The sequence below is a fragment of the Mesocricetus auratus genome, unplaced genomic scaffold, assembly GCF_017639785.1.
Source record: "Mesocricetus auratus isolate SY011 unplaced genomic scaffold, BCM_Maur_2.0 Super-Scaffold_100006, whole genome shotgun sequence".
NCBI lineage: Eukaryota > Metazoa > Chordata > Mammalia > Rodentia > Cricetidae > Mesocricetus > Mesocricetus auratus.
This window is the reverse complement of record NW_024429190.1, coordinates 12,741,007-12,767,035: the sequence shown is the minus strand read 5'-3', so window position 1 is coordinate 12,767,035 and position 26,029 is coordinate 12,741,007. Positions and strand designations below refer to the sequence as shown.

At 49.6% G+C, this 26,029-nt stretch overlaps 1 protein-coding gene across 1 annotated transcript in view; it reads right to left on the bottom strand.

The window, feature by feature from the left end:
• Positions 1-26,029, bottom strand: part of Limk2 (LIM domain kinase 2) — a 61,545-nt gene that overhangs the window by 9,640 nt on the left and 25,876 nt on the right. Inside the window, 7 exon segments of the mRNA XM_005068906.4 lie at positions 1,070-1,156; positions 2,224-2,410; positions 5,247-5,443; positions 5,800-5,905; positions 7,391-7,579; positions 8,178-8,287; positions 9,719-9,854. Coding sequence (XP_005068963.1) covers positions 1,070-1,156; positions 2,224-2,410; positions 5,247-5,443; positions 5,800-5,905; positions 7,391-7,579; positions 8,178-8,287; positions 9,719-9,854 — 1,012 coding nt within the window.

Here is a 26,029-nt window from a genome sequence, read left to right as displayed (position 1 = left end):
GGTTGCCCTTACAGATGACCCTGGTTCAATTCCTAGCACTCACTGTAACTCTAGTCCAACGGGATCTGATGCCTTCTTCTGGTGTGTATACATACATCCAGACAAAACATCCATACACATAAAATAAATAATAATAATAATAAAAGAGTGAGACAAAAATCAACCTTCAGTTCTTTAAAAAAATAAAATAGCAGTTGGAACTAAATTTCTCTCTCTCTCTTCATCCTTCCCCTCCCCAACCCCATCCCTGTTCTTTGTCTCCCCCCTCTCCCCTAAACCTGGAGCCTTGTTCCTGCTGTGCTGGCACCCCATTCCTGAGTTACTCCGTAGCCCAACCCTTATTTATTTATAATTTATCTTATGTGTATGAGTGTTTTGCCTTCACGTATGTAAGTGTACCACGTGTGTGCCTGGTGCAGGAGGTCAGTGTGGGCATCAGATCCCCGATCCCCTAGACTGGAGTCAGGGATAGTTGTGAGCCATCATGTAGGTGCTGAGACCAGAGCCCAGGTCCACTGCATGAACAAATGCTCTTAACTCCTGAGCCAACGCTCCAGTCCCTCCCCACTTTAAATTTTTTTTTTTTTTTTGGTTTTTCGAGACAGGGTTTCTCTATATTGTTTTGCAGGCTGTCCTGGAACTCGCTCTGTAGACCAGGCTGACCTCGAACTCACAGACATCCGCCTGCCTCTGCCTCCCGAGTGCTGGGATTAAAGGCGTGCGCCACCAACGCCAGGCTTAATTTTCTATTTTGAGACTACCTCATTGTGTTACCAGGCTAGCCTCATACTTCCAATCCTCCTGCCTCAGCCCCCGGGCAGATGGAATGACAGGACTGGACCACTAGGTCTGGCAGCCAAGTTTTCTTTTGGAAAAAAAACTAATTTTAAGTTTCTCCCTTTTGCAACAGAGACAACAAACTTTCCATACCAACATTTCATTTCTTTTTTGAACAGGGTCTTGTTGCAACATATGGCCTGGGTTTGCTCTTGGGCTCACATGAGCCTTTTGTTTCAGTCCTCAAGTGGCTATGTGCAGGGCTGATGGCAAGTCCAACCCTATCTCTCACCTCAGTCAGGAAAGCCTTCTGTGTTTCCTCATCGCAACGAATTAACTCCTTCATAACCATCACTTTGCCTGTGGCTTTGTGAGTCACCTACAGGAAGAGTAAGTGTTAACAGTGCAGAGACCAGAGGCAGTTCTGGAGAACTGTGAAAATCTGGGCGGAGGGAGCAGCTCAGTGGTAGAGAACTTGGCTGTCATGCTCAAGGCTTGACCGCCAGCACCGGGGGGAAGAAGAAGAAAGACAAAGGGTGGAGGGAAGCAAAGGAGATTTTTGTGGTGCCCCCATTCCTTGGGGGACACACTGAGCCACCCCAGATCGCCAGAGAGCATGTGCAGAGGACAAAGCAGGGGACAAGGGGACTCAGGAAGGACACGTTTCTTCTCCCCCAGAGCTCTGGGCATGCAAAAAGGAAAGCCAGGACTCTAGAAAAGGAAACCGGGGAAGGACAGAAGGGCGCACTGCCAAGCCAAGCAGGGGTGAGTCCCCTGGGTGAACAGAGTCTGGGGGCAAGGGTGTCAGTGCCACAGACATGCACCGGGGAGCTGGGTGGGTCAGAGGTGAGCCTTCCAGCTCTGCTATCTGGAAAGCTGAGATACTAGGCTTACCTGACCCCCCCTCCCAGCTCTCAGCAGAGGAGGAGGAGAGAAAGAGAGAAAGGTTAGTTCCTGAGTTCACCAGGGTAGTAGGAGCCTTTACCTTGTAGCATGCCCAACCCTGGGGCCTATGGGCACCTAACATACCCTCACTGACGAGTGACATGGATCCTAACCTGGGTTTCCAGAGCCCACGCTCACTACAGCAGCAAATGCTGCTCTTAGGTGGTTGTGTAGGGACAGAAAGAGCTCCTCGGACACCATCACTTATAGCCAGGAAGGCCGGTGTCCTATAGGGTTGCAGTGTGGCATTGTAAGGTGAACTCACTGGAAAAAAAAAGTAACAGGGCTATCGGGATGGCTTAGTAGGCAAAGGAACTTGCTGTTCAAGCCTGATGAGCAGATTTGGACCGCCAGAACACAGGTAAAGGTAGGAGAGAGCAGGCGCCTCACAGTCGTCCTACGGTCTCCATGCGTGTACCATGGTACTATGGCATGTGCATGTCCCCACACAAACATCATACACACAACAAAACATAGAGGTCAGCCGCTGCCTGCGCTCACCTTGATGGCCTGCCCAAAGAAGCCTTTCCCCAGGACCTCCCCGTGGATCAGGTCACAGGGCCGGAAGATCTGCTGTGAGTAGCTGCTGGAGCAGCGTAGGGATTCAGAGCGGCTGATGTCACGGCTGAGGAGCAGGGGCTCCTTGGGGGAGCTGGGGCCAGGAGACTTGGAGATGCTGTTACTGCGCCTGAGGATGAGGAAGAGGTGAGAGCAGGAGAGGCAGTCTTCAGAGACTAGGCAAGACACAACAGGACGACGCTCAGGTGTACCTGACATTGCAGTAAAAATACATTCAAAATGGGAAATCTAGAGACTAGAGGTTTAGCTTAGTGGTGAATTATCTGCCTAGCATGTATGCTGCCCTGAATTCCATACCTAGCACTTCAAAGTGCAGGTGTGTGTGTGTGTGTGTGTGTGTGTGTGTGTGTGTGTGTGTGTATGGACCAAGAACTTCACACAGATGATTACCTAGAGTCTACTAGCTTACAATACTGCAGACATAACAGCACTGTAGAGAGTAATCCACTCCTGCTTGATTCAAGGTACCATACAGTGATAGAAGGCTCCATCCACAAAAAAGGGAAAATGGCATTTTAGATCCAATTTTGAATAAGTCTGTATCGCTTACATTTGAAGTAATAAACACATGGTTTTTATGGCAATGAAGCCACTACATTTATATTTGCAAAAGCAGCCAGTTACCGTAACGGTGACTGGTGACCGGTTCTTTGACTTGACACTGGGTCAACACTGTAGGCCGACACTGTCCTGCACTGCCAGCTTGCTGCCTCACACTTACAAATGAGCGGCCTCTTCCTGTGGAGGCTCCTCAAGTGTCTGAGCAGCCCCCCAGCCACTGCACATGTGTGCTGGGTGCTTTGTCTCTGCTAACACACAGTCATGCTGGCCAAGGCCGAGAGGCCGTAAGGAGTGATCTGCGGGGAGGTTGTATTTCCAACAGAGGCCAGACGACAAGGACCTGACCAATGCTGCTCGTCTGAGCAGGGAGTGGAGACAGTACCTGCTTCTTAGTTATTCTAACAGCGTGTCACATTTATGGAGCGCTGACCCTGGTACCGTACAAGCCTTTGCCACTTTGAACTCTTAGAGACCCAAAGAGACAGCCACCTTTTACTGCTACCCCATCACAGATGCAGAAATAGGGAATGAGATAAGATGAATGCTATGGATATTTCTCCCTGAGAACACAGTACTCCTGACTCTGGTCCTCTAAGTCACCTACTTAGGGCTCACGCACAAAATAACCATTGCCCTCCACAGGCTTTGCCAGCTTTGGGTATGGGGGTCTTTGTCTCCAAGTCTTCAAACACCTGTGTTGGACAGGGCATAGTAGTGCCTTTAACCCAGCCCTCAGGAGGCAGAGGCAGACAAATCTCTCTGAGTTTGAGGCTAGCCTGGTCTAGAGTCCCAGGTCAGCCAGGGCTACATAGTAAGATCCTATCTCAAAAACAACAAAGGACTGGAGAGATGGCTCAGTGGTTAAGAGCACTGGCTGCTCTTCCTGAAGACCAGGGTTCAATTCCCAGCACCCACATGGCAGCTCACAACTGTCTGTAACTCCAGTTCCAGAGAATCTGACATCTTCACACAGATACACATGGAGGCAAAACATGAATGCACATGAAATAAAAATAAATTATTAAAACAACAAAAACCAAACTAAACCAACCCCAACAATGCTGCTCCTCCCTATCTGTTCATATCTCTCTTTTCTGAGACAGGGTTTCTCTGTGTAGTCCTGGCTGTCCTGGAACTAGCTCTGTAGACCAGGCTGGTCTGGAACTCACAGAGATCCGCCTGTCTCTGCCTCCCAAGTGCTGGGATTAAAGGTGTGTGTCACCAACACCTGGCATTTGCTCATGTCTTTCTTCACCTTTTTTTTTTGGCATACTTATTTGGCACTATTTGTTTTTGTTTCCAGCAAGAGTCCCATATTTCCCCCTTGTTGGATTTTAAATATATTTGACATTTGAATTTCCTGTTTAGTTTGAGGTTATTTTATTTATTCATTTTGTTTTCTTGAGACAAGTTTCTTCGTGTAGTCTTGCCTATCCTAGAACTAGCTCTATAGACCAGGTTGGCCTTGAACTCATGTAAATCTACCTGAGTGCTGGAATTAAAGGCGTGCGCCACCACCATCCAGCCCTAGCTTGAGTTTAATGGCTAGAAATCGATCTTCTGCTTTGGTGTGTGCACCTGTGCACGTCAGAAGGAGAGAGAACATTTGTGAGCGTATATGTACAGGTGCGCGCTCCTGCACACATGCAGAGGCCAACGGAGACATCACGTGCTCTCACTTCCCACCTTATTCCCTTGAGTGATCTCTCCCTGAATCCGGAGCTGGGCTGGCGGCCAGGAAGTCCCATTAATCCTTCTGTTTCTACTCCCCCACAGTGCTGGAGTTTCAGGAACGTATACAGCCATGCATGACTTTTTACATGGGTACTAGGGATCTAAGCTGTTTGCTTAGCAAGCAGTCTGAGCAGTCAGTCCCAGCCTGATCCTCTTCTTTGTTTTGAGACACCATTTTACACTGTAGTCCAGGTTGGCCCTGAACTCACAACCATCTTCCTACTTCAGCCTTCCACATGCTGGGATTACAGAAATGAGCTACCATACCAACCTTGGGACTCTTGATTTCTTTTTTTTTTTTTTTTGGTTTTACGAGACAGGGTTTCTCTGTATTGTTTTGGAGGCTGTCGGTCCAACCTGGCCTCAAACTCAGAGATCCGCCTGCCTCTGCCTCCCGAGTGCTGGGATTAAAGGCGTACGCCACCACTGCCCAGCAGGACTCTTGATTTCTAAGGAAACCTAGTAGACAGTGAGTTTCTATGCCTACACAGAAACACGGTGTATGAACTGTGAATCCCACAGGGTAGCTGGGTCAACACAAGTCTTAGAGCCTTCCCTGGCCTGCTGGTTCCCTAACGCTGCTGGCCTCCAAGTCAGCACAGCCTCTGAGAGATAGATAATAAACAGGACAGATGGGACAGCAGCAGCACCTCAGAGAACGTCTCCTCAATGTCCCCTCCTGGTTCTCCTTGGTGTCCAGGGTGCTGAGTGTGTGAGAGTGTCCAGTCCTCTGCATGTGGGGGGAAAGCCGGGTATCTTGCCGGAGTTGGTCCAGGCGCTGGGGGACAGGGTCATGTTCGATCAGCAGCTGAAGGGTCTGGCTTGTTTGGTTAATCGCATCCTCCACCTACGCCAACAGCAGTGTAAGGTTAGTCCCTACAACCCACTTTACCCCAGGCTACCTACTGCCCACCCAAACAGTCGTAAGCACAATGTAGCCAAAGTTCAGTTTGGTCAGTGGTGGCCTCTCGCTGCCAGAAGTCATCCAGTGCCCTCTGACTAGCATCTTGTCACCTCCCCGCCTATCAGCTAATTTATACTGCCCTGGAAATCTATTAGGTTGACCCAGAAGGCCACTAGAGTTGTCACAGGCTCAATGCTAAGATGGGCTGGCTAGGAAAAAGTAAAGGCCACAGCCAGCTCTTCCAGGAGGCCTGTTCTGTGTACCACCCCCACAAGACACACTGGACACAAACTGTGTACCTCCTCTACTTGGAGAGTACGGACAGGGGTCCCATTGATCTCCAGGATGCGGTCCCCAGGGTGGATGGCATTGCGGTTGTTGGGACTGATGTGCATCCGGTTGACCCTAAAGATGGACTGGAGTTAAGGCAGAGTAAAAGCTCACCTGACCACTTGTACCAAGTCCCAGGCTGCCACAACTCTCAGGCCACCCACACGAAAACACAGTACTATCCCAGAATGCTTCCTCTCAATGATGGGTACTGTCACTCACCTATTGTCCTAAGCCAGAAACCTGGACATCGTCCCCATTTGGAGTTCCCTCAAATCCCTCCCTTCTTTCCCCAACCCCCACCCACTTCTGAGAATCCTGCCTTCTCTCCATCACCATAGTTACCAACATCTTTCTCCTGGATCACTGTAGGGACCTCCTAGGCCTTTCCTCTCTCCTCTCCAACCTCCACATCAGTGGTCCTTCCAGATGTTAACATGGCTGTATTATCTTGTGCTTAAAGCCTTTCATGAACCTACTGGACCTTCACAGTCAAGGTCCTCCACGATTAACAGCCACTTGGGATACTCTTCCAACTTACACTAAACAGTCCCTGACACCCGCCTCTGGAGATAACTAGTCTCCCTCTGCCACCAGCACGATTCCCTCTTTCTTATTTAATGAAGCTACAGAAATGCTCTCACCTTTCCATGACGCCTTAGCCCTTGCAGTAATGGCTCACTCATACTGTAAGTCTAGCCTCAGTCGATATCGACAGGGCTCCCTCTCCCTCTCTTTCAGCCACCACACTCCCTGCCATGATGCTCTGCCTCAACACAGACCCACAGGCAAAGGAAGCTGGGGATTTCATGGTCACAGTCTCTCCTCTGATCTTTGCATGAGACCCAGGGAAGGATCTTACCCTCTTTGGGGTCACAGACTCTATTTTCTTCATCCTCCATTCATATATGCAACCAATAAAAACAACCAGTGACTTCTTACTAATGGCAGGCCCTTGAACACAGTATTGAACACGACAGAGCAAGTTCCTTTTAGAGCTTATGTTGGAGTGGTCTCAGGGTTTTCTACTGTGAAGAGACACCATGACCATGGTAACTCCTATAAAGAAAGCATTTAATTGCGGGGCCTTGATTATAGTTCAGAGGTTTTGTTCATTATCATGGCAGGAAGCGCTAGAGAGGGAGCCAAGAGTTCTCCATCTGGATCTGCAGGCAGCAGGAAGAGACAGTGACAATGGGCCTGGCTTGAGCTTCTGAAACCTCAAAGCCAACCCTCAATGACACAGTTCCTCCTAATGCCACTCCCTAAGTATTCAAATATAAGAGCCTATGGGGGTCATTCTTATTCAAACTACCACAAATAGGGAGGGCAGATGACTATCAAGCTGGTACACATTAATCAAGCCAGATAATTTCAAGGAGCAAACATGATCTGAAACCTGACGCTTGAAAGCTTACATATCTGGAAGGAAGCAACAGGAGCGGAAGAAGCATGAAGTGCCAAGGTCAGGAGAAAGGGGACGGCGAGGATGGAGCCCCATGAGGATTACCTGTGGACTCTAACCACGAACCTCTGCTGCAAGGCTCTCAAAACACTCACTCTGTCACTTGCACGGTGGTGGCATAGTTAGAAGAGGCACTTTCCACGGACACGGAGAAACCACGTCTGCACTCGGTGGTGGCTGGCATGGAGATGAGTGTGACAGAATAGGGCAACTGGTCCTGGACAGACTCCGTAGACAGCCTTTCAAACATGGGTGCCAGCACCACCTCATTGTGGCACTTCCCACTGGGGAGAGGGGCACAAAGGGAGCTGAGATCCCGCGGGCCGACCTGGAAGTCCCCAGCAACCACGGTATCACGTGGCTTGAAGCAGCTTGCCCAGTCTCACCACTACTCTCTTCGCTGGGAGTCTCGATGTTGTTCAGAAAGAGGAGTCTAGGACTTGGGTGACAAGCTGGGACAGCAGCAGGGAAAATACTAGGAGGAACCCTGGCCTGGAGGTAAGATGGTCTGGGTTTTCTTGCTCTGCCTGACTCACAGTAAGAACCTTGTCCTAGACTCTTGGTTCCTCCCAGGGCCCCCGCAAACTTCTTTTGATAACCAAGACAGTTGGATAAAGGGAGATGGGTGAACTGTGGAGTCTTTCCTTTAATGTGAGGCTGCTTCTAGGAGGGCACTTCCTAGCCATTTTCTCCCTCTGGGAGGATTACAAGACAGAGTAAAGTCATGTGACAAGTCAGGATGGAGGGCAGAGTGATGCATGCCATCCAGCAGCCCTCCTAGGGTACCACCCCAATTGCCTTCACCCAACTCATACGACTCCTGTGCTCGTGTCCCACTTTCCTGGCTGCTATTACTGGGGAGGACACATGGGGACATCTTACCAGTAGAGTGTAGCATGCTGCACCAGGGCATATGCATCCCCATCTTCAATGATCACCTTGCAACTCATGCAGGCAAAACACTCTGGGTGGTATTTAAACTCTCCAGCTACCTGTGAGCAGATGGGAAGAGCACAGAAGTAAGAAGTGAGCTATCACTTTTGTTGGAGTGGACGGGTTAGTGGTGGTGACTGACATCCATCAGGGATCTGCTGACGGCAGCCCCCCAAACCAACTCTTTCCAAGGAAGGACCTGCAGATGCCAGTCAAGATCCAGGCTTTCAGCTGCTGTACTAGAGTTCCTATGCAAGTGACAGTTGGATGTTTGCTGTCGTTTTTGACGCTACAAAGAACTGCTGGCCGTGGTCACAAGAACATGTCCCCAAGGTTGTCACTCATACTGCAAAGGCTCACCGTACCTCCAACACAGGGCTGGCAAGTCTGTCTATGCTCGAACCCCATTGCATAGTGTAGCTATAGGCAGCAGAACCTCTCTCTGCAAGCCCATTCTGCTAGTCCTCTGATTCCCTTATCAGAACCTGGGTACATCCTCTTCTGTCACTCTGTCCTTTAAGGCTTACACCTCACTGCGTTGTGTTTTCTCCCTCCTGTCTACCTGACCCCTCCCAGCAGTGTATTGTAAAGTCTGAGGATATAACAGACATTATGCGGTAAGCTGCCACGTGTGGGTTGAGCTCACTGAGAAACTGGTTCTGGGGCTGCCTGCCTGCTCCCTTTTCAGGCCTAGGCATATTTGTCTCAAAGTGTCTTCCAAGATCCCTTGGCTGAGACGGGCTTGCTCCCCTTGCTCTGACATGGCGGGTTGTGTATGTGTGCGTGCGTGCGTGCGTGTGTGTGTGTGTGTGTTTGGCAACAGAGCTCAAGGACAAGACTGTCCTGAGAGCAGAAGGAGAAATCACTCAACTGCTGTTATTTCATGGTATATGATGCAGAAGGCTCCTTATAGAGAAGCTGGGAGTTCCCCGGGTGCTCATCTATGGAAAGAAAGCTCAACCAGGAATGCTGACTTTTTCCAGTTTCTGCTGGATGCTGTACACCTTTCTGTTATTTGTTCTTTTCTTGGAATCTGAGGGGATGCTCTGCTCTGGCCAGGAGCCTCCCAATCACTGAGGAGTGTCACTTAGGCACCGCAGCTGGCTCCCTCATGAGTCCGAGTCACTCTGCTGACTGTTTGTGAGTCTCTGATTTGCTGAGGCCACTCCAGTGGTGTCTGTAGAAGATATGATTGTGCCTGCTGTGGATCTGCTATATCCCACCAGCTGCTACACTACTCATGTGTTTACTTTTGTTTGCCATACACTTAATAAACTCACTCACTGGAAGCCAAGCATGGTCATCACAGACCACACAGAACAGAGGGAGGGCCAGGCCTGGCTTTCAAGAAGGGCTTAACAGACACCTATAGTTGAATGAATGATAAAGGACAGACCCTTGCTGACGAAAAGACCAAATGATGACTGACCACAGGGAACTGGGAAAGATTCTCTGTGGACTGTGAGGGGTGGAGGCAGGGGTCCACTCACCATGGCAGGCCCTGTCATCAGCAGGGAGCACCCGTGGCAGAATTCTCCAAATTTGGCCCAGTAGTCCTTGTGGCAATAGAGTTTTCCATCCTTCTCGTAGTACCAGTTGGTGAGGGATTCCTGGCATTCTGAACACCTGCAGGGCCAGAAAAGAAACGCCGCTGGGTCCCCAGAACACGTCCACAGGTGGTCCTTGGTAACACGGGCATGCCTCTCCTCTTCTAAAGACTGGAGGAGGAGAGCTACAGCTCAGTGCCCTCCTGAGGAAAACTGCTTCAGAGCTGCAGAGCGAACACGGCTCCACATGCGGTCCCAGTTAAGAACCTTTCATCGCCAGGCGGTGAGTCTCTGAGTTTGAGGTCAGCCTGGTCTACAGAGTAAGATCCAGGACAGCCAGAGCTACACAGAGAAACCGTGTCTCAAAAACAAAAGCAAATAAGAACGTTTGGAGGCAGGAGAGATGGCTCAGGAGTTTAGTGCACTGGTTGTTCTCCCAGAGGACCTGGGTTCTGTTGCCAGCACCACAACTGTCTGTAACTCCACTCCCAGGGGATCTGACAACCTCACTCAGACATACATGAAGGCAAAACATCAATGCACATAAAATAAGAATAAATCATTAAGCCGGGCATTGGTGGCGCACGCCTTTAATCCCAGCACTTGGGAGGCAGAGGTAGGCGGATCTCTGTGAGTTCGAGGCCAGCCTGGTCTACAAGAGCTAGTTCCAGGACAGCCTCCAAAGCCACAGAGAAACCCTGTCTCGAAACCCCCCCCCCAAAAAAAAAGAATAAATCATTAAAAATGTTAAAAAAGAAGCTTTAACCTAAATAGATCTTTCAATGACCAACAAAAATTTCAACCAACCCTAACTTCAAAACCAAGTCACATGAAGCTGCTCTTTGTTTTTCAAGACAGGGTTTCTCTGTGTAACAGCTCTGTCCTGGAACTTGCTTTGTAGGCCAGGCTGGCTTTGGACTCAGAGATCTGCCTGGCCTGTACGAGCACCACCTGCACTCACATGTACATACCTACACGCTGATACACCTGTATAAACCGGGGACAAGATGGCTCCAAGGCAGGGTTAAGGGGAAGGTTTGATCATAGATAGATATGAGGGAGATTGCAGCCAGTGGCATCTGGAGGGGCCCACAGCAGATAGTCAAAGTAGTAAGCTGAACATGGTCAGCAGACTGGACAGGGTCATGAGGAGAGAGATGGGGAGGTCAAGAGAAGAAGACAAAGAGACTGCGGGCAAATGAGAGCTAGAGACAGGGCCCGAGATGAAGGCAAGGGAAAGCATAGTTGAAATCAGGGCTCTAAGGGAATGAGAAGCTAAGGAGGGAAGCCCAGGGGCTGGAGTTTAGGGGAGGGGCCGAGAGAGAAGAGCCAAAGGTAGTTGTGATACTGAGTGAGCCGAGACCAGCGGGCTTTGGTATGCCATCAGGCACCACAGTTAGCCATTTATCCACAGTTTGTTTCGGACCTGATACATACACATTAAAATAAAAATAATATTTCTCTTATGTGCATGTTTTGTCTACATGTCCATGTGCATGTCCAGTGCCTAAGACTGTCATCAGATCCCCTAGAGCTGCAGTCAAGAGTGGCTGGGAACCACCACATGAGTGCTAGGAACCGAACCCAGGTCCTCTGCAAGAGCAACAAGTGCTTTTAACACTGAGCCATCTCTCAAGCCCCAATAAAACAAAATCCAAACAACAACAAACAACAAACAAAAATCTTCATCAGGCTTGGTGTTGGTGGTGCACACCTTTAATCCCAGCACTCACCTGGTCTACACAGATAGTTCTAGGACATCCAGGGCTACACAGACTGTCTCAAAAGCAATAAATATTTTTGAAAAATTTTCATACAAACATACATTGTATATACAAGCCAATTCCACGCCCTCTCACACAAGGTTTTATGAGGGGCTCAGATTGAGCCCAGAGCTTCATGAGTCCCAGGCAATCAACTCTATCAGCTCGGCAGAGACAGTAGCTTAAAACTATTGTGTTCAGCCGGGCAGTAGTGGCGCGCGCCTTTAATCCCAGCACTCGGGAGGCAGAGGCAGGCGGATCTCTGTGAGTTCGAGGCCGGGCTGGACTGACAGCCTCTGCCTGCCTCTGCCTCCCGAGTGCTGGGATTAAAGGCGTGCGCCACCACCATCCGGCTGAGATTTTTTTTTAAAGTTAATTTTCATCAGAGGATGGTAGAACATTGATTTAATCCCAGCTCTCGGGAGGCTGGGGCAGGGTTATGATCTCTGTGAGTTTGAGACCTGTATATGAGCTCCAGGAAGGTCACATAGTGAGGTCCTGTCTTTAAAATAATAACAATGATGATGACGATGATAATAATTCTTCCTTTCTGAGGCAAGATCACAAGAGCACAGTGCAGCACCAGGGCAAACTCCAACTCCCTATTCTGCCTCTGCCTCCCTGCGACACCAAGCTAGGCCACCACACCTTGACTGTTGTCATTATTTTCTTTCTCTCCACTGATACTTCTATTATTTCTCACCGTGTTGGCTAAATTGGCCTCAAACTACTTGACAATAATTGAAAAAAAGCCCATTTGATTAGAGTTGTAAATTTCAAAACAGTTTCAGAATAGAGAACACATAGACTTTTTTTTTTTTTTTTTTTTTTTTTGTGTAGCCCTGGCTGTCCTGTAACTCAATCTATAGACCAGGCTTGCCTCAAACTCAGATCTGCCTGCCCCAACTCCCAAGTGGTGGGATTATAGAAATGTGCCACCACTGCCTGGCCATGACTTTTAATATTGTAATTAGCCAGTTGTTTTTTTTTTATTTTCTTGACAACTTAAGGCCTTTTCATAGTTTATTTTTCATTTATGTGAGTGTTTGTCTTGATGTGTGCCTGTGTACCATGTGTCTAGTGCCTGTGGAAATGAGAAGGTGTCAGATCTCCTGGAAGCAGCCAAGTGACACTGGGACCTGAAACCTGGCCCTCCACAAAAGCAAGAAATGCAGAGCCATCATCATTCCAGCCCCCATAAAGAGCTTTAAAAAAAGGACCCTCTGGTGTGATTTTATATTGACATGTGAGCTGCTTAATAAAGTTCATAATAAAAATGTGCTTTTAATTAAGATTACATTTAAATCATATGATGAAATCTGTCGATTTTTTTTTAAAGATAGAGTCTCTCTATGTAATCCTGGCTGTCCTGGAATTCTCTCTGCAAACCAGGCTGGCCTTGAACTTACAGAGAACCACCTGCCTTCACCTCTCGAGTGCTGAGATCAAAGGTGGGCACCACCATGCCTAGTGAACTTAGCTCATTTTCTTAGCCTTAGGAGTAATAGCCATCCTCTGGGCTAGTTCAGTCAGTGTAGGTTCTCAAGCTGTGTCTGCACTGGCCCCGCCCATCTCCTTTCTAAGCCTCCCACCACACAGCTCAGAATCACCCAGCTAACATACTTCCTTTCTTTCCGTTAGACTCTTCTTTATTGAGATGGGTCTTATTTTACTGCCCAGCCCGGTTCTGGGTCCAAGAGATCTTTCTGTCTAAACCTCTCTAGTAGCTGGGACTGTCGGCACCTATAGCTGTGTGGACAGACTCCTGGGCAGTGGTGGCACACACCCTTAATCCCAGCACTAGGGAGGCTCCGTTCCAGGTCAGCCTGGTCTACAAATGAGTTTCAGGATAGGCAGGGCTACACAGAGAAACCCTGTCTCAAAGGAGGAAAAAAAAAGTGGCAAAGGCTTTATCTTCCCTACACTGGCTACATATTCTTACTTCTTAGAGGTCACATGCTATAGCCCCTTGGTAGGGCTCCTAGTTCTGCTACTTACTAATTACTTTTCTAATCAGTTCCTCACCTATAAATACACTGCTGTGAAAATCAATGAGACAGCATGTATAAATTCGCAGACAGCTTATATAAAAGGTCCAGTACAGCAGCGACAGAACAAATGTTAACCAAAGTTAAAGGTGATGGCTCATGCCATTGGATAGTCACTGTACTAGTTAGGTAGCTTTACAAACTTGTGTTTGTTTTTATTTTTACTGACACGGTCTTTCTATGTACTCCTGGCTGCTCTGGAACTTACTATGCAGACTAGGCTGGCTTTCAACTCAGAGATCCCCCTGTCTCTGGCTCCTGAGTACTGAGACTAAAGGCATGCGCCACCACCGCCCAGTCAGGAATCGGAAGTTTGATATGAAATTGTGCTCCTAGAAATGCTGGGAAGTTACTTGAGGTCCCCATCTCAGAACTACCATCCACCACCTTCCTGACCTTGGGCTAGCCCCTTTATGTTTCCCTTGTCAAATAGTACCATGGTCACCAGACTCAGAGTGGCTGACTGCAAGGCACCTTGAGGGGAGCCAGCACTAGAAGCAAGGGTTTCCTTGCCTTCCCACCTCCTGACGTAATGTCCTGTGTAAGCACCCTTCTCTTCCATCAGACTGTGAAGTCCTTGCGAGGAGAGACAGTGTCCTATTCCGCCTTGGTACATACACTCAGCATCCAGGCCAAGGGCTAGGCAGAGCGGGCCTTCAGCGAGTGTTTTCAAACTGAAAGTGGTGCAGGAGCGTCAGGAACCATGAGCCAAGGTGGGAGTACAAGCACTCCGTGGCATCAGACCCGGCCTTCGCCTCCGCTGTGAACGGCAGTGAAAGCCTGGTGCAGGCATATCCGTACCCAACTGCAGGCCTGGGCTCTGTGACACCCTCACAATGGTATGCGCGCCACCTCAGGGCATGGGAGCACCAGAACACACCCTCCTTTCTACTGCCAATATCCTGCTTTTGTTCACTGCAAGGAGCTCTTGCCAGGCAAGGGAACAGGCAGAGAAACACGTGTAGGCATGCAGCAGACAGCCACCAACCTGCTGGGAAGCACACCTGGCTGGAGAAGGACATCACCAATGTGATGTGTCGTGTGTCATGGAATGCCTTTGTAGAGAGAACAGCCAGATACTGCCACAGGTGCCTCAAGTACAGGATGGCGAGCAGCTGACCGGACTAGTTGTAGGTCCCTGAAGCTCTATTTTTGCCAAAGAATACGGCAGGACTGTCAGGCCACTGAAGACTTTAAAGTGCTATCTTAAGGTATTAGCAATATCTGCTATTAGCCGTTCAACACGGAAGTGGTGGGGTCGGGCCCTGAATCCGTGTGTACTTGACTAGGAAGCCATCTCCACTGCAGCTTACCTCAGAGACACAGCACGTCTTAACTGCCAGGCTTCAGGAGACAGGAACCATGACAGCTCACGTTTGAGTGTTAGCCCTGGATGGTGCCTCTCCTTTAGCTCAAATAGTGTAATGGATATCACTAATTCACCTCATTTTGTTCTGTTCTCCAGTGGTAGTGTCTGTTAAAGAATCTAAAACACACTATGGAAATGAGGCACCATTCAAAGATGTCCCACCTCAGAGTCTCATAAGCCATGGCCTTTTCTCCCCTCAGCTTTCAATTTTTGAAAGCTTCAAATAGGTCAGTCATCTCTGGCCGCAGACCTCAGAGCACCTAGCTAGGAGGCAATAGTGGTGGGTTAGAAACCAGGGCTCCTGAAATCCAGGGTATATAGTGCTAAAAACCTCGGAGACACACAGGAGACCACAGACAGAAGCAGTACCTAAGGACAGCCTTTGAACGGCTCTTCTAACACACTACAGATGGCCTGGGCAGACAAAGGGTGGATGAGAACATGGTGCTACTTCACTCGGACCTGAATCTGCAGAGAAGGAATCAATGATCAGCTGAGATTTTCACAGGTAACCATTACCTGTCACTGAAGCTGGTTACTTAATGACTCTCATTATTGCTATGAAACTGACATCAGGTGAAAGAAATGTCCATGTTATGCTCATGGAAGATTTCTCCAGTTTGAGAACAGCAAGGACCAATGGAGACGGATCCTCTTCCCTGCCGTGCCCAGGAATGCAGATTTGCTTACCTAGAAGCAAGCAGTCTTCTCAGCAGAAAAGGAAGGTCTTGAGATGAATTTTCTATAGTCTTAGCAATCAGGGCCTCATTACTATGCATCTACAGCACATAAGGACCAACCGGCCAGATAAATGCTGCTGGGAGAAGCCAAGTGATACAGGCCCCACCTTCACACACATCCCAGTTGGAGCGATGCTTACAGGTAAGTTCTCAACCCATGGAGTAAGGGAAAAAGAGCCATCACGTGGGTGGATTTACTTGGATAAACTCCAATCTCTCCAAGAAGCAGCTCTGGCTGCTGCTGTCAGCCTCTAGTTTCTGAGTTTGGACTAGGCTGAGAAAAAGAAAAAGAAGCTATATAACCTAAGGGTACCACAATGTAGGGGTGCCAATTGTCTTCCAGGGTCCACAAGGGCAAGTATGACAGGAGCCTAGGGACTTGGCTGCACCACCACCACAGCGCCATGCTGCTTCTCCTTGCAGACCCTGCAGATTGAAGTTGCCTGCAAACATACTCTTGTGGAGTATGCGGTTATCCTGTTTTTACAGAAACCGCCGGACATCTACCTAGATTCTTCTCAGCAACAGTGTGCACTGGTACCACTCCTGCCAAAGCCAGGGGGGCTGGTGGGTCAGGTAATCTGTGTAGCTTCACAGAGGGCTTGCTCTCTCGGGGAGGGGAAGGAAAGTTTGCATGCCTCAGAGTAGCCAAAAAGGTACAGTTGGAGCTGGGCGTTGGTGGCGCACACCTTTAATCCTAGCACTCGGGAGGCAGAGGCAGGCGGATCTCTGTGAGTTCGAGGCCAGCCTGGTCTACAAGAGCTAGTTCCAGGACAGCCTCCAAACCTATAAAGAAACCCTGTCTCGAAAAACCAAAAAAAAAAAAAAAAAAAAAAGGTACAGTTGGGAGCCATTCACCTGAGCCCTTCATTTTTTGGATAAAAAGAATCTCAGAAGGCTGAAGGAGGCTGCCAAAGCTCACTGCTAAATTGAGTTTTCTTTTTACACATAGTTTGCTTTACAACGCAAAGATGTCCTTGTTTTCTTCAAGAGATAATGTAGAAACCAAGCTCACTAAACCAATGTAAGACACTGCAGGACATTTTATACTAGGGAATTCCTTTAAAGATGGGTGGGGGCTGAGTAACATAGCTCAGTGACAAGAGCTCCTACTGATAAATGTGTGGTGCTGTGACTTCACCCGCACTAGACAAAAGACCACTCCCTAATTTACGTCTTCTGTAAATGTCAGTCTGAGGTGTTTCCTTCCCCGGGAGTGCCTGAGAGTACACCGTGCTACTCATTCGAGTGGCAGGCAGGGAAGGTGTGCTCTCTGCCAGAGTGAGGCCTGCCAGGCAGAGGGGTGTACAGAAATGGCACCCTTCACTCCCGTCTCCCTCTTTCTCCATCACACGGTCACGCCTGATCATGTCCCATGGAATCTGGTTGCGTCACCTCTCTTGCAACCACAGCCCTGGAATTCTCATGGACTTTACTCCTCCAGAGGCCCGAGGGTCAAGGACTTAGCTTGTTTGACACAATCCAGGAAGGGCTCTGGTTCAGGAGCCCAGGAAGTCCTATCCCTGCATTCTGTGTAGGAACAAACAGGCCTCAGGAGGGGACAGGCACCTGGTCACAGAGGTCACATGGTGGAGGGGGCTGATGGGAGTCAGCTTTACACCAGGTAGAGATTTCGCCTGAAAGCTCAGAGCAGAGTCCAGGCAGTCCCTTCCCCTGGGGCTCTCCCTTCAGCGGCAGCTTCAGGAATGCGGCCTCTCATTCAGGAGAGGGCAGAGGGTCTGCTGTAAGCCAGTGCCCTTTTGATTCCGGCTGGGCAAACAGAGCCTGGGGAATGGAGTTGAGGTCATCAAGTTTCCCAGAGGCTGGTGTAGGACAAGACAAAGGGCTGTTGGACCTGGGGGGCCCTGGGGCCCTAGCTCTCAAAAGCTCGTTACCTGCTCCAGTCCCAGCCCCAGAGAAGCACCATGCCCACAGAGATTCCCTAAAGGAACTACCCTCCCCCAGAGTCCTCTCTAGGATCCAGAGGAACGACGGCCTGAACAAGGCTACTACAACACTTGGCATTTGGATTTCACAAGGTAAAATCTATCTCCTAAACTCAAGATAACTTCTTTTTCACAATTCAGAAAAAAACAAAACAAACAAACAAAAACCCCAAAACCCAAAACCTCTTCGATAACCCTGGCAAAAACACCCCTCTCCTGCTCTATTGGGGGACACAAAGCTGAGAACAGGTACGGAAGGGGGTGTGGACAGAGGGAGCTGAGGCCCCCCTCCCCCAGGACAAGAAACTCCAAGCCCAAAACAAGCCGGCTAAGGGGGCCTTGCAAGCTGCTGCTGTTGAGACCGGCAGCTTCGTCAGTGAAATGGGGCTACCCAAACTCGGCTCCACAGACAAAAGGGTAAAGAGCCTGGCAGGAGAGCCGCTGTGGTCAGAGATCAGCCCCTCTCACGGCCCGCGTGCTTCCCCACACTCTACAAGGGCCGGCTCCTTCCCCGAGCCCTCGTGGTGGCCGCTCTTCTGCCCAGGGACAGTCACAGATTATTATCCTAGCAGTGAAATCCGGCCACCAGGCTGGGTTGGGGAAGCTGGAAGAAAAAGTTAAGCGGGACTACTACTGAGGCAGCCCTCAGAAAACAGGCTTCTCCCAAAGAATAAAAACAAGCCCCACCCCAGGCAGGAATGGCTCCATTCAGAAGGGACCCAGAGGGCCAGAAACCCCCTGGGGAGTTTCTCTTGAAGGTGGGGTGGTGCAGAGAGCAAAGACAGGCAGGTCAGAGGGAGAAAGTTTCACACCTCCTCCAAGGCCCCACACAGTGAGCGCCCCTACACATACTCAGACCTGGGGCTGACCCAGAAACTCCACTCATCTGGGAGCTAAGAAACCATTCAAGGCCAGGGCAAATGTGCTTGCCATTAACGAGAGCACGTATACAGTGCCTACTGTGTACCAGGCTACCCACACCCAGGCCTTGCCAGCTTTCAGTTTGGCAAAACCTGCCCATCCTGCTTGTTGGGACAAATTCCTGGGCAGGCGTCAAGGCCTGTAGGTAAGACATGTGAGGGGTACAGAATGGTAACCCATTTCTGCCTTTCCCCAGAAACAGTGCCGTCAAGATGTGTTAGGAAGGGGAGTCTGGGCTTCCTAGGAGCTCCCTTCGCCTCCCGGCTTTCAGGACATCCGGGTGCCCCTTTCCAGGCCGCTTCTGCTCTGGTATAAGCTCTTCTGGCTAACCAGGAACAAGTGAAGTCAGAGAAGGTCGAGGAAAACGGCGACCTTCCCCTTAGGAGCAGGGGCCAGGAGAAGGGATGAGGAGGAGGAGGGCTTAGAGAACAACTCACCTAAAGGGGTCTCTGGAGGTGAAGTAAGCCGGGACAGACAAGTAACTCCCCATCTTCTTCCCACACCAGATAAACAGGCTCAGCTGCAACCCCGTCCGGGAGTGCCTTAGGCTGGCTGCAGACAGCCACCATGACAGGCGGGGTTCCCGGCACCTCTGGTTGGAGCCGGTCACCCGGTGCTCACCTCTGCCTCCGGAGCAGCAGGAGAGGGAGGACTCCGGGCCCCTGGCTCCCTGGCAGATTCCCGCAGGGGCACATGGCTGGTGCGTCTCCTCCCTAGCTCTCGGGAGCCCCGTGGCCCCTGGGGGCTGCGGGGGGAGCACCTCTCTTCAGAGGCTATAGACACACGGGCATTCCGGGGAAGGGGCCGGTGACTAGCTAAAAATGAGATGCTGCTGTCAAGTTAGTCCCGTCCTTCAGTCCCACCCACCCCGAAGGAGGGAGGGAGGAAGAGGAGGGGCTCGGGCAGAACCGAGGTGTGTGGTTGGCGCAGCTGTTAGGAAACAGACCTCGCAGCGAGGGGTGGAGCCCGGTCGGGAGCGAGGCTGCAGCCAAGCGTGGTAGACAATAACTGGAGCTGGCCGGGCGTCCACGCACAGCTCAGGGCAGCACGGCGCGGGAGGGCAAACACATCTGAGTCCAGATGTACCCCCCTCCCGAAGAGCTGCCTACCGAGACGTGAAAGGCACAGGATGTCAGCCAGCTTCGGCAGAGCTACACCGCGGGGAGAGGGGGGCGGGATGACACTCTCCAGCAGGGGAGGCCGCTCCCTAGAAACATCTTCAGCTCTAGGCTGGTCTCTCTTTTGGTGTTGGGACTCCCCGCCACCCACTCTCTCTGCCTGATCTGGGGACAGTCTCAAGAAGCTGTCCACTTCCACTCTGGGGCAGAGCTGTGCTGCAGCGAAGGAAACAGGGCCCAGAGTATGCATTTTCCGAGATGGAATTATCCCCACTTTATATTCTAGGAAAGTGAAGTGGCAAGAGATTAGGTGACTCGTTGATGGACAAAAGCCAACCAGCTACGTTCTGACTGTGTCCTCCCACTCATTCCCATCAGCCGTCTATTGATCCCAGTAGGCAGTGGTTTCTTCTACCATGTCTGCTCCAATTAGCCACCGGAGAAAGGGAACCCTCAATCAGATAGGTCTGTGGCCCCGTGTGTGCGGAACTGCCTGACTGATGATTGATGTGGGAGGGCCCAGTAGGTGAGTCTGGGCTATATAAAAATGCCAGCAGAGGGCCAGGTATGGTCACCAATCCCAGTAGTTGGCAGATAGCGGCAGGCAAATCTCTGAATTGGAAGCCAGGTCAGTAGACAGAGTAAATTTCAGGCCCAGGACTACATGAGACCAGGCTGGCCTCTACCTCCCGAGTGATGGGATTAAAGGTGTGCCACCATCTCCAGCAAGACCCTGCACTTAAATAAATAAATAAATTAATTAATTAATAAATAAAGGCTGTCAGAAAATGAACCAAGCAAATAGTAAGCAGCCTTTCTCCATGGCTTCTACTCCAGGTTCCTGCCTTGAGCTCCTTTTTTGGCTTCTCATTAATGGACTTTTACCTGGAAATGCAAGCTGAAATAAATACTTCTTCCCTAGTTGCTACTGGTCATAGTATTTAACACAGCAATAGGAAGAAAACTAGGATAGTGTGCAGTGGTAACTATACTTCTCCAACCGGAAACCCGGCAGGTGGAAGAGATGTTGATCTGAGGCACCGCCCAGGAGAACCCAGGAGAACCATAGACCTGGAATAGTAGCACACTTGAAGAGCCCCAGCTGCGGGGCTGCCAAACCAGTGCCACGTGAAGGAAAGTCTCCTCCCCCCTGTCACGGGCTATAAAGGGAAAAGTAAGAAGGCTAGAGGAGACTAGGGACCTCCCAGACCTTGATGGACAGGGGGCTGTGGCCCAGGCTCTTTCCCATCAGGTATACACACCTCCCACTAGAAACAGCCTCAAGTCACCAGCAGCTACTGTCTCTCACTGTTAAGTGTGACAGGAAGGCCCACAACTAAAGTGGTCCCTAGGTTACAAGGGAATGCGCTCCCATTTCTCCAGTTGGGTACAGGGACCATGATTGTGAGAAGAGCCGAGGTTTGTATCCAGACAAGGAGCATTTCCTGAGTATGCAGTGTTAACTGCTCAGCGTACATTCTCTTCTGTTTTAAAATTACCTAGCCTGGCAGTGGTGGTGCACACCTCTAATCCCAGCACTCAGGAGCAGAAGCAGGTGGATGGATCTCTGAGTTTCGAGGTCAGCCTGGTTTACATATTTGAGTTCCAGGACAGCCAGGGCTACACAGAGAAAAACCTTTCTCAAAAAACAAACCATACAAACAAAAAAGCCTTTGTACAGCATACATGTTACACTCACTGAACAAATGACAAAACCAAGGCTCTGTGGGGGTTATTGCCAACTTGAAAACAAGCATCTTGTCAATAGTGAGGATGGATCTCAACCCCAGTAAAAATAATGCCTCTATAGTAGGGGGGTCAGAGCACTTTATGTAAGGGGTTAGAGGTTAAATATTTTAGGTCCTATAGGTCATATAGACTCTATCCCGGCAACTCAATATTCAACACCACAGCATCCTCAGTGAAATACAAACAAATGGATGCAACTAGGTTCCAATAAAACTTTATTTGTAGACACTGATACTTGAATTTTGTATAATTTTCCGGTGTTGTAAAAATAGTCTTTGGCTTTCTTATTTGTTTGTTTACTCCATCAACCATTTAAAAATGTAAAAAAAAAATCAAAGGCAGTACAGAAACATGGTTATAAAATGGCTTTGTGTGCTAGGTGTGGTGTCCTAATAGAGAACGGTGGATCTGAGTTTGAAGTGAAGTCAAGACTGGTTGTCCTAGAGAGTTCCAGGCCAGCCAGGATGCATAGTAACACCCTGTCTCCAAAATAAAATACACTAAAATAAAAAAAAAGATTTTGGCATTTGTCCTGGATGCTGAATTCAGGTTTGTGTTATCTACCACTGCAGACAACACTAGAAATCTGGAAGCAGTGGCGGACAGTGAGCACTGGATGGGCACTTAGCTGCACCTCAAATTGCTTCCAGCACTGTGTATGAATGACGTTTAACCCGTCATTTGATAGTGCTGTAGCCCCACACCCCTTTACAGAGGAAGGAACTGAGGTACACAGAGGTTAAACTGCTTTTCTGAAGTTATCTAACTGAAGGGAAGCCAGGATTTGAACCTAAGCTAGACAGTATAGGCTGTGCTTCACCATGCTGTATTAGGGAAGCAGCCTGGGCCCAGAGCCAGACTGTCTGGGTTTGAATGCAACAATGCCCTCCCCTTAAGCCCTTGGCATTGAGTCTGGAACACATTAAGAGTTGATTAATGCTAGCTGTTAATATCATTAAGACTACCGTTCAACTCCTGCACTAGATATGTGGCCCTTAGAAAGCCCCTGCCTCTGTCCAGGCTTTGAGTTAGGTCTCCAAATAGCTTCCAGCTTCAACATTTCCATTCCTATGAGGTGCTGGTGGGCTCTCTGTTTGCCTTGGGTCTCCAGTTGAGATTTAATCTCTTGAGCAGGCTTGAGGGAATCAGGATCTTGACTGGAGACCACACAAGAGCCACAGGGGAGTGAGATGGAGTGGAAGGGAGGTACTGGAAAGGACACTGAGGACTGCTGCAGGTTGGCCGACTGGAACCTCTTTTTCTCCCAGCTACAGAGCCCAGATGTTACTATGCGCCCCTGTAACTCAATCAGGCAAGGAAGGAGGGAGCCCCTATTTAAATCCGGAACTAGCATCTAGTTGCACCCTTTGATTTCCATCTGATGAATAGAGTGTAGATGGAAGAAAATGTAAGGCTCAGCGGCCAAGGCCGGGAGCCCCGAGCATAACTCCTTTTGACATTTCACACGGCTCTGCTGCGGGCCGGCCACAGTGAGTCGGTGTCTAGGAATGCAGGCAGAAGGCTGCAGGCCTTCTCCTCTTCCCTCTCTCCTCACAAAGGATTTGGTGGGTGGATGAGCGGGGAACTAATAAGAGGATTTCTCAGAGCCATGTGAGTGCCCCGCCCCCCTGGAAGTGCAGCAGCCGGCTGCCCAAGCTCTGGGCTGTAGCGGAAGCCCCTCCCAGGTGGAATCTATCTGACCCCCATAAATCTGGCTTTCAGGAGGTGCCTTCAGAGGATTGATCACCAGATGCAGGGAACGGCTGGCTACTCAGGTAGTGCGACTCCTTCAGGCCAACGTCAAAGGGTCCAAACCACTCCGAATGAGGAGGTAAAGTCACACTGGAGGATACACTTTCTCCTTCTGTTCCAGACAGGTTCAAGGAGCAGCTGGGAGGAATCCAACAGTCACAGATGCCCAACGCAACTGCAAGGACCCTGGGACTGGCAATTATAGCTCGGACAAAACGGCAAGATGGTGCTAATCTCCTATGCATTTCCCGATTTGGAAATGGATTGCCCAGAACCAGCTGCGACTCCAAGGTGCCTGCATCTGGGACAGGTTGAAGAACAGCTTTCAGAGCTGACAGCTCCAAGCAATTACCCTGGTGAGCGACGGTGAATGAATGAATCACCGCATCCTCTGCCTGAACCAAAGCTCTAGACACACGATCTGAAGCACAAGGACCCGTGTTTGCTGCATGAGGCCCTCTGTTGGTGAGGAGGACTCCAAGCAGGGAAAGGTTGCAGCTTGCTTGCTTTACACGCTGCAGGGGACTGAGCATGCTGGGTATACCTTCCACCTCCACCTCTAGGTTATAAACCCATAGCTCTTTTTCATTTTTAAAGAAAAATTTAAATTTTCAAACAGGATCTTACGATGTCAGGCTGACCTTGAACTCGATCCTCCCGTCTCAGCTTCCCTAGTAGCTTCAGACATACATATCACAGCTGTCTGGAGATTTGCCTCTTAATCCTTGCAGCTAAACATCCCCCTGAGCAGTCCATTTCTCTGGTCTCTGTTCCTCCCCTCTCCAGCTGGCTTTCTAGACTTTGGAAGCACCTAGAACACTTAGAGCAGGCCCTAATAGTTTTATGTCAACTTGACACAAACTAAAGTTATCCAAGAAATTAAGTCCACGCTTGGGGCATGGTGGTGCTTGCCTTTATTCCCAGCACTCAGAAGGCAGTCTCTGAGTTCAAGGCCAGCCTATCTACAGAGCGAGTTCCAGGACAGGCACATCAGGGCTACACAGGGAAACCCTATCTTGGAAAAACCCAAACCCAAAACCAAAATAGAAAGGAAAAAAGAAAGACATTCGATAGTGCTACACACAAGCCTGTACAGCATTTTCTTAGTTAGTGGCTGATGGGGAAGGGTTTAACCCATTGTGGGTGGTGCCATCCCTGGGCTGGTAGTCCTGGGTTCTATAAGAAGGTGGACTGTGTGTGTGTGTGTGTGTGTGTGTGTGTGTGTGTGTGTGTGTGTGTGTGTGAGAGTGGTGCATACCTTTAATCCCAGCACTCAAAAGGCAGAGGCAGGTGAGTTCGAGACCAGCCTGGTCTATAAGAGCTAGTTCCAGGACAGGCTCCAAAGCTACATACACAGAGAAACCCTGTCTCAAAGCCCCCCAAAAGAAGGTGGGCTAAGCAAGCCATGGGGAGCAAGCCAGTAAGCAGCACCCCTCCTTGGCCTCTGCATCAGCTCCTGCCTCCAGTTTCCTTCCTGCTCTATGTGAGCTCCTGTCCTGACTTCCAAGCCCACCAAACGAGAAGGCTCTGTGTCTGTCTAGCTGTCCACCACTCTGCCAAGCCTAGTTCAGTCAATATGACTTTAGACTGTCAATATGAGTGACCACAGTCCTAGATGGGGACAATAACTAAGATCTACAAGGCATTTTCAGCTCACAGAGGATTTTAATCCCTCACATATGGTGGTACGGGCCAGCTCAGAGACATCAGGCAATCCACCATGTTTACACAGATGGAGGTACAGGGCTGAGGTAAAAGCAGTGTCTGATGGTCTTAACTCTCAAGGTCTTTCTCTTACACAGACCCGATCAAAGATTTGGAATTCTGCCTCTGGAACACAGGGCCTGCACTGATAGATGTCTTGTGTCCCATTTTCTAGGTTTTTTTTTTCCTCCCTACATTTTGTACTGTGAGGATAAAATGGAAGACCATCAAACTCCTGGGAAATCCATGAGAGAATTTCATGACCAGCAAGTCCCTGAGAACCGGAAATACCAACTTCCTGCAGAGCCCAAGCAATCGCTCCTTGCCCGGGTGTTCACTGCCCACATGTCCGTCATCTGCCCAGATCATTTCTGCACATTTTTTTCAATCGATAAGATCATAAACTTACTTTTTCCAGGAGCTCTCTTTCCCATTCAAATAAAACAAAAACAAACAAACAAACAGAAAAAAAAAACCGTCAGCAACAACAACAAAAAACAAAACTGGGCCAGTCAGTAGATTCTTTTATTTTTCCTTGAGGCAGGGTTTCTGTGTAACCTGGCTGTTCTGGAACTCACTTTGTAGACCAGGCTAGCCTCAAACTCACTGAAATCCACCTGCCTCTGCCTCTGGAGTACTGGACTCTATTTGCATTTCACTCTGGGGTCCTCATCTGGACAGGCACAGAGGGAGCACAGACTGTCTGGGTCTGACCACGGTCTGCAGTCCTCCCTAGACTGCCAACTGTGGGTCCTCCACTGTGCCTGCTTCCTAATTGCCCCTTTCCCAGTGCACTAGGAGGCTTTTCTCACACCAATCATTTGGACACATCATATAACTGGGCGCTACTGCACATTTGGGGTTCTTACTTGCCATTTCTAATTTCTACTTAGGTTCTACCCAGAAGTCAAGTTGTATTCTCTTTCCTTCCCATGACAGCTGATTAATGTGATGTCTTAGTTAGGGTGGCTTGAGCCTAGGAGCTCGCAGTCAGCCTGGGTAACATAACTGGACTCCAGCACCTCCCCTCAAAAGATGGGTGCTCCAGGAATAGGGGTACTAAGTTTTCACACTAGAAAATACTCATGGAGCTCCACAAGTCAGACACAGAGGTGAACTTGGTATACGCCCAGCCCTGTGCTTA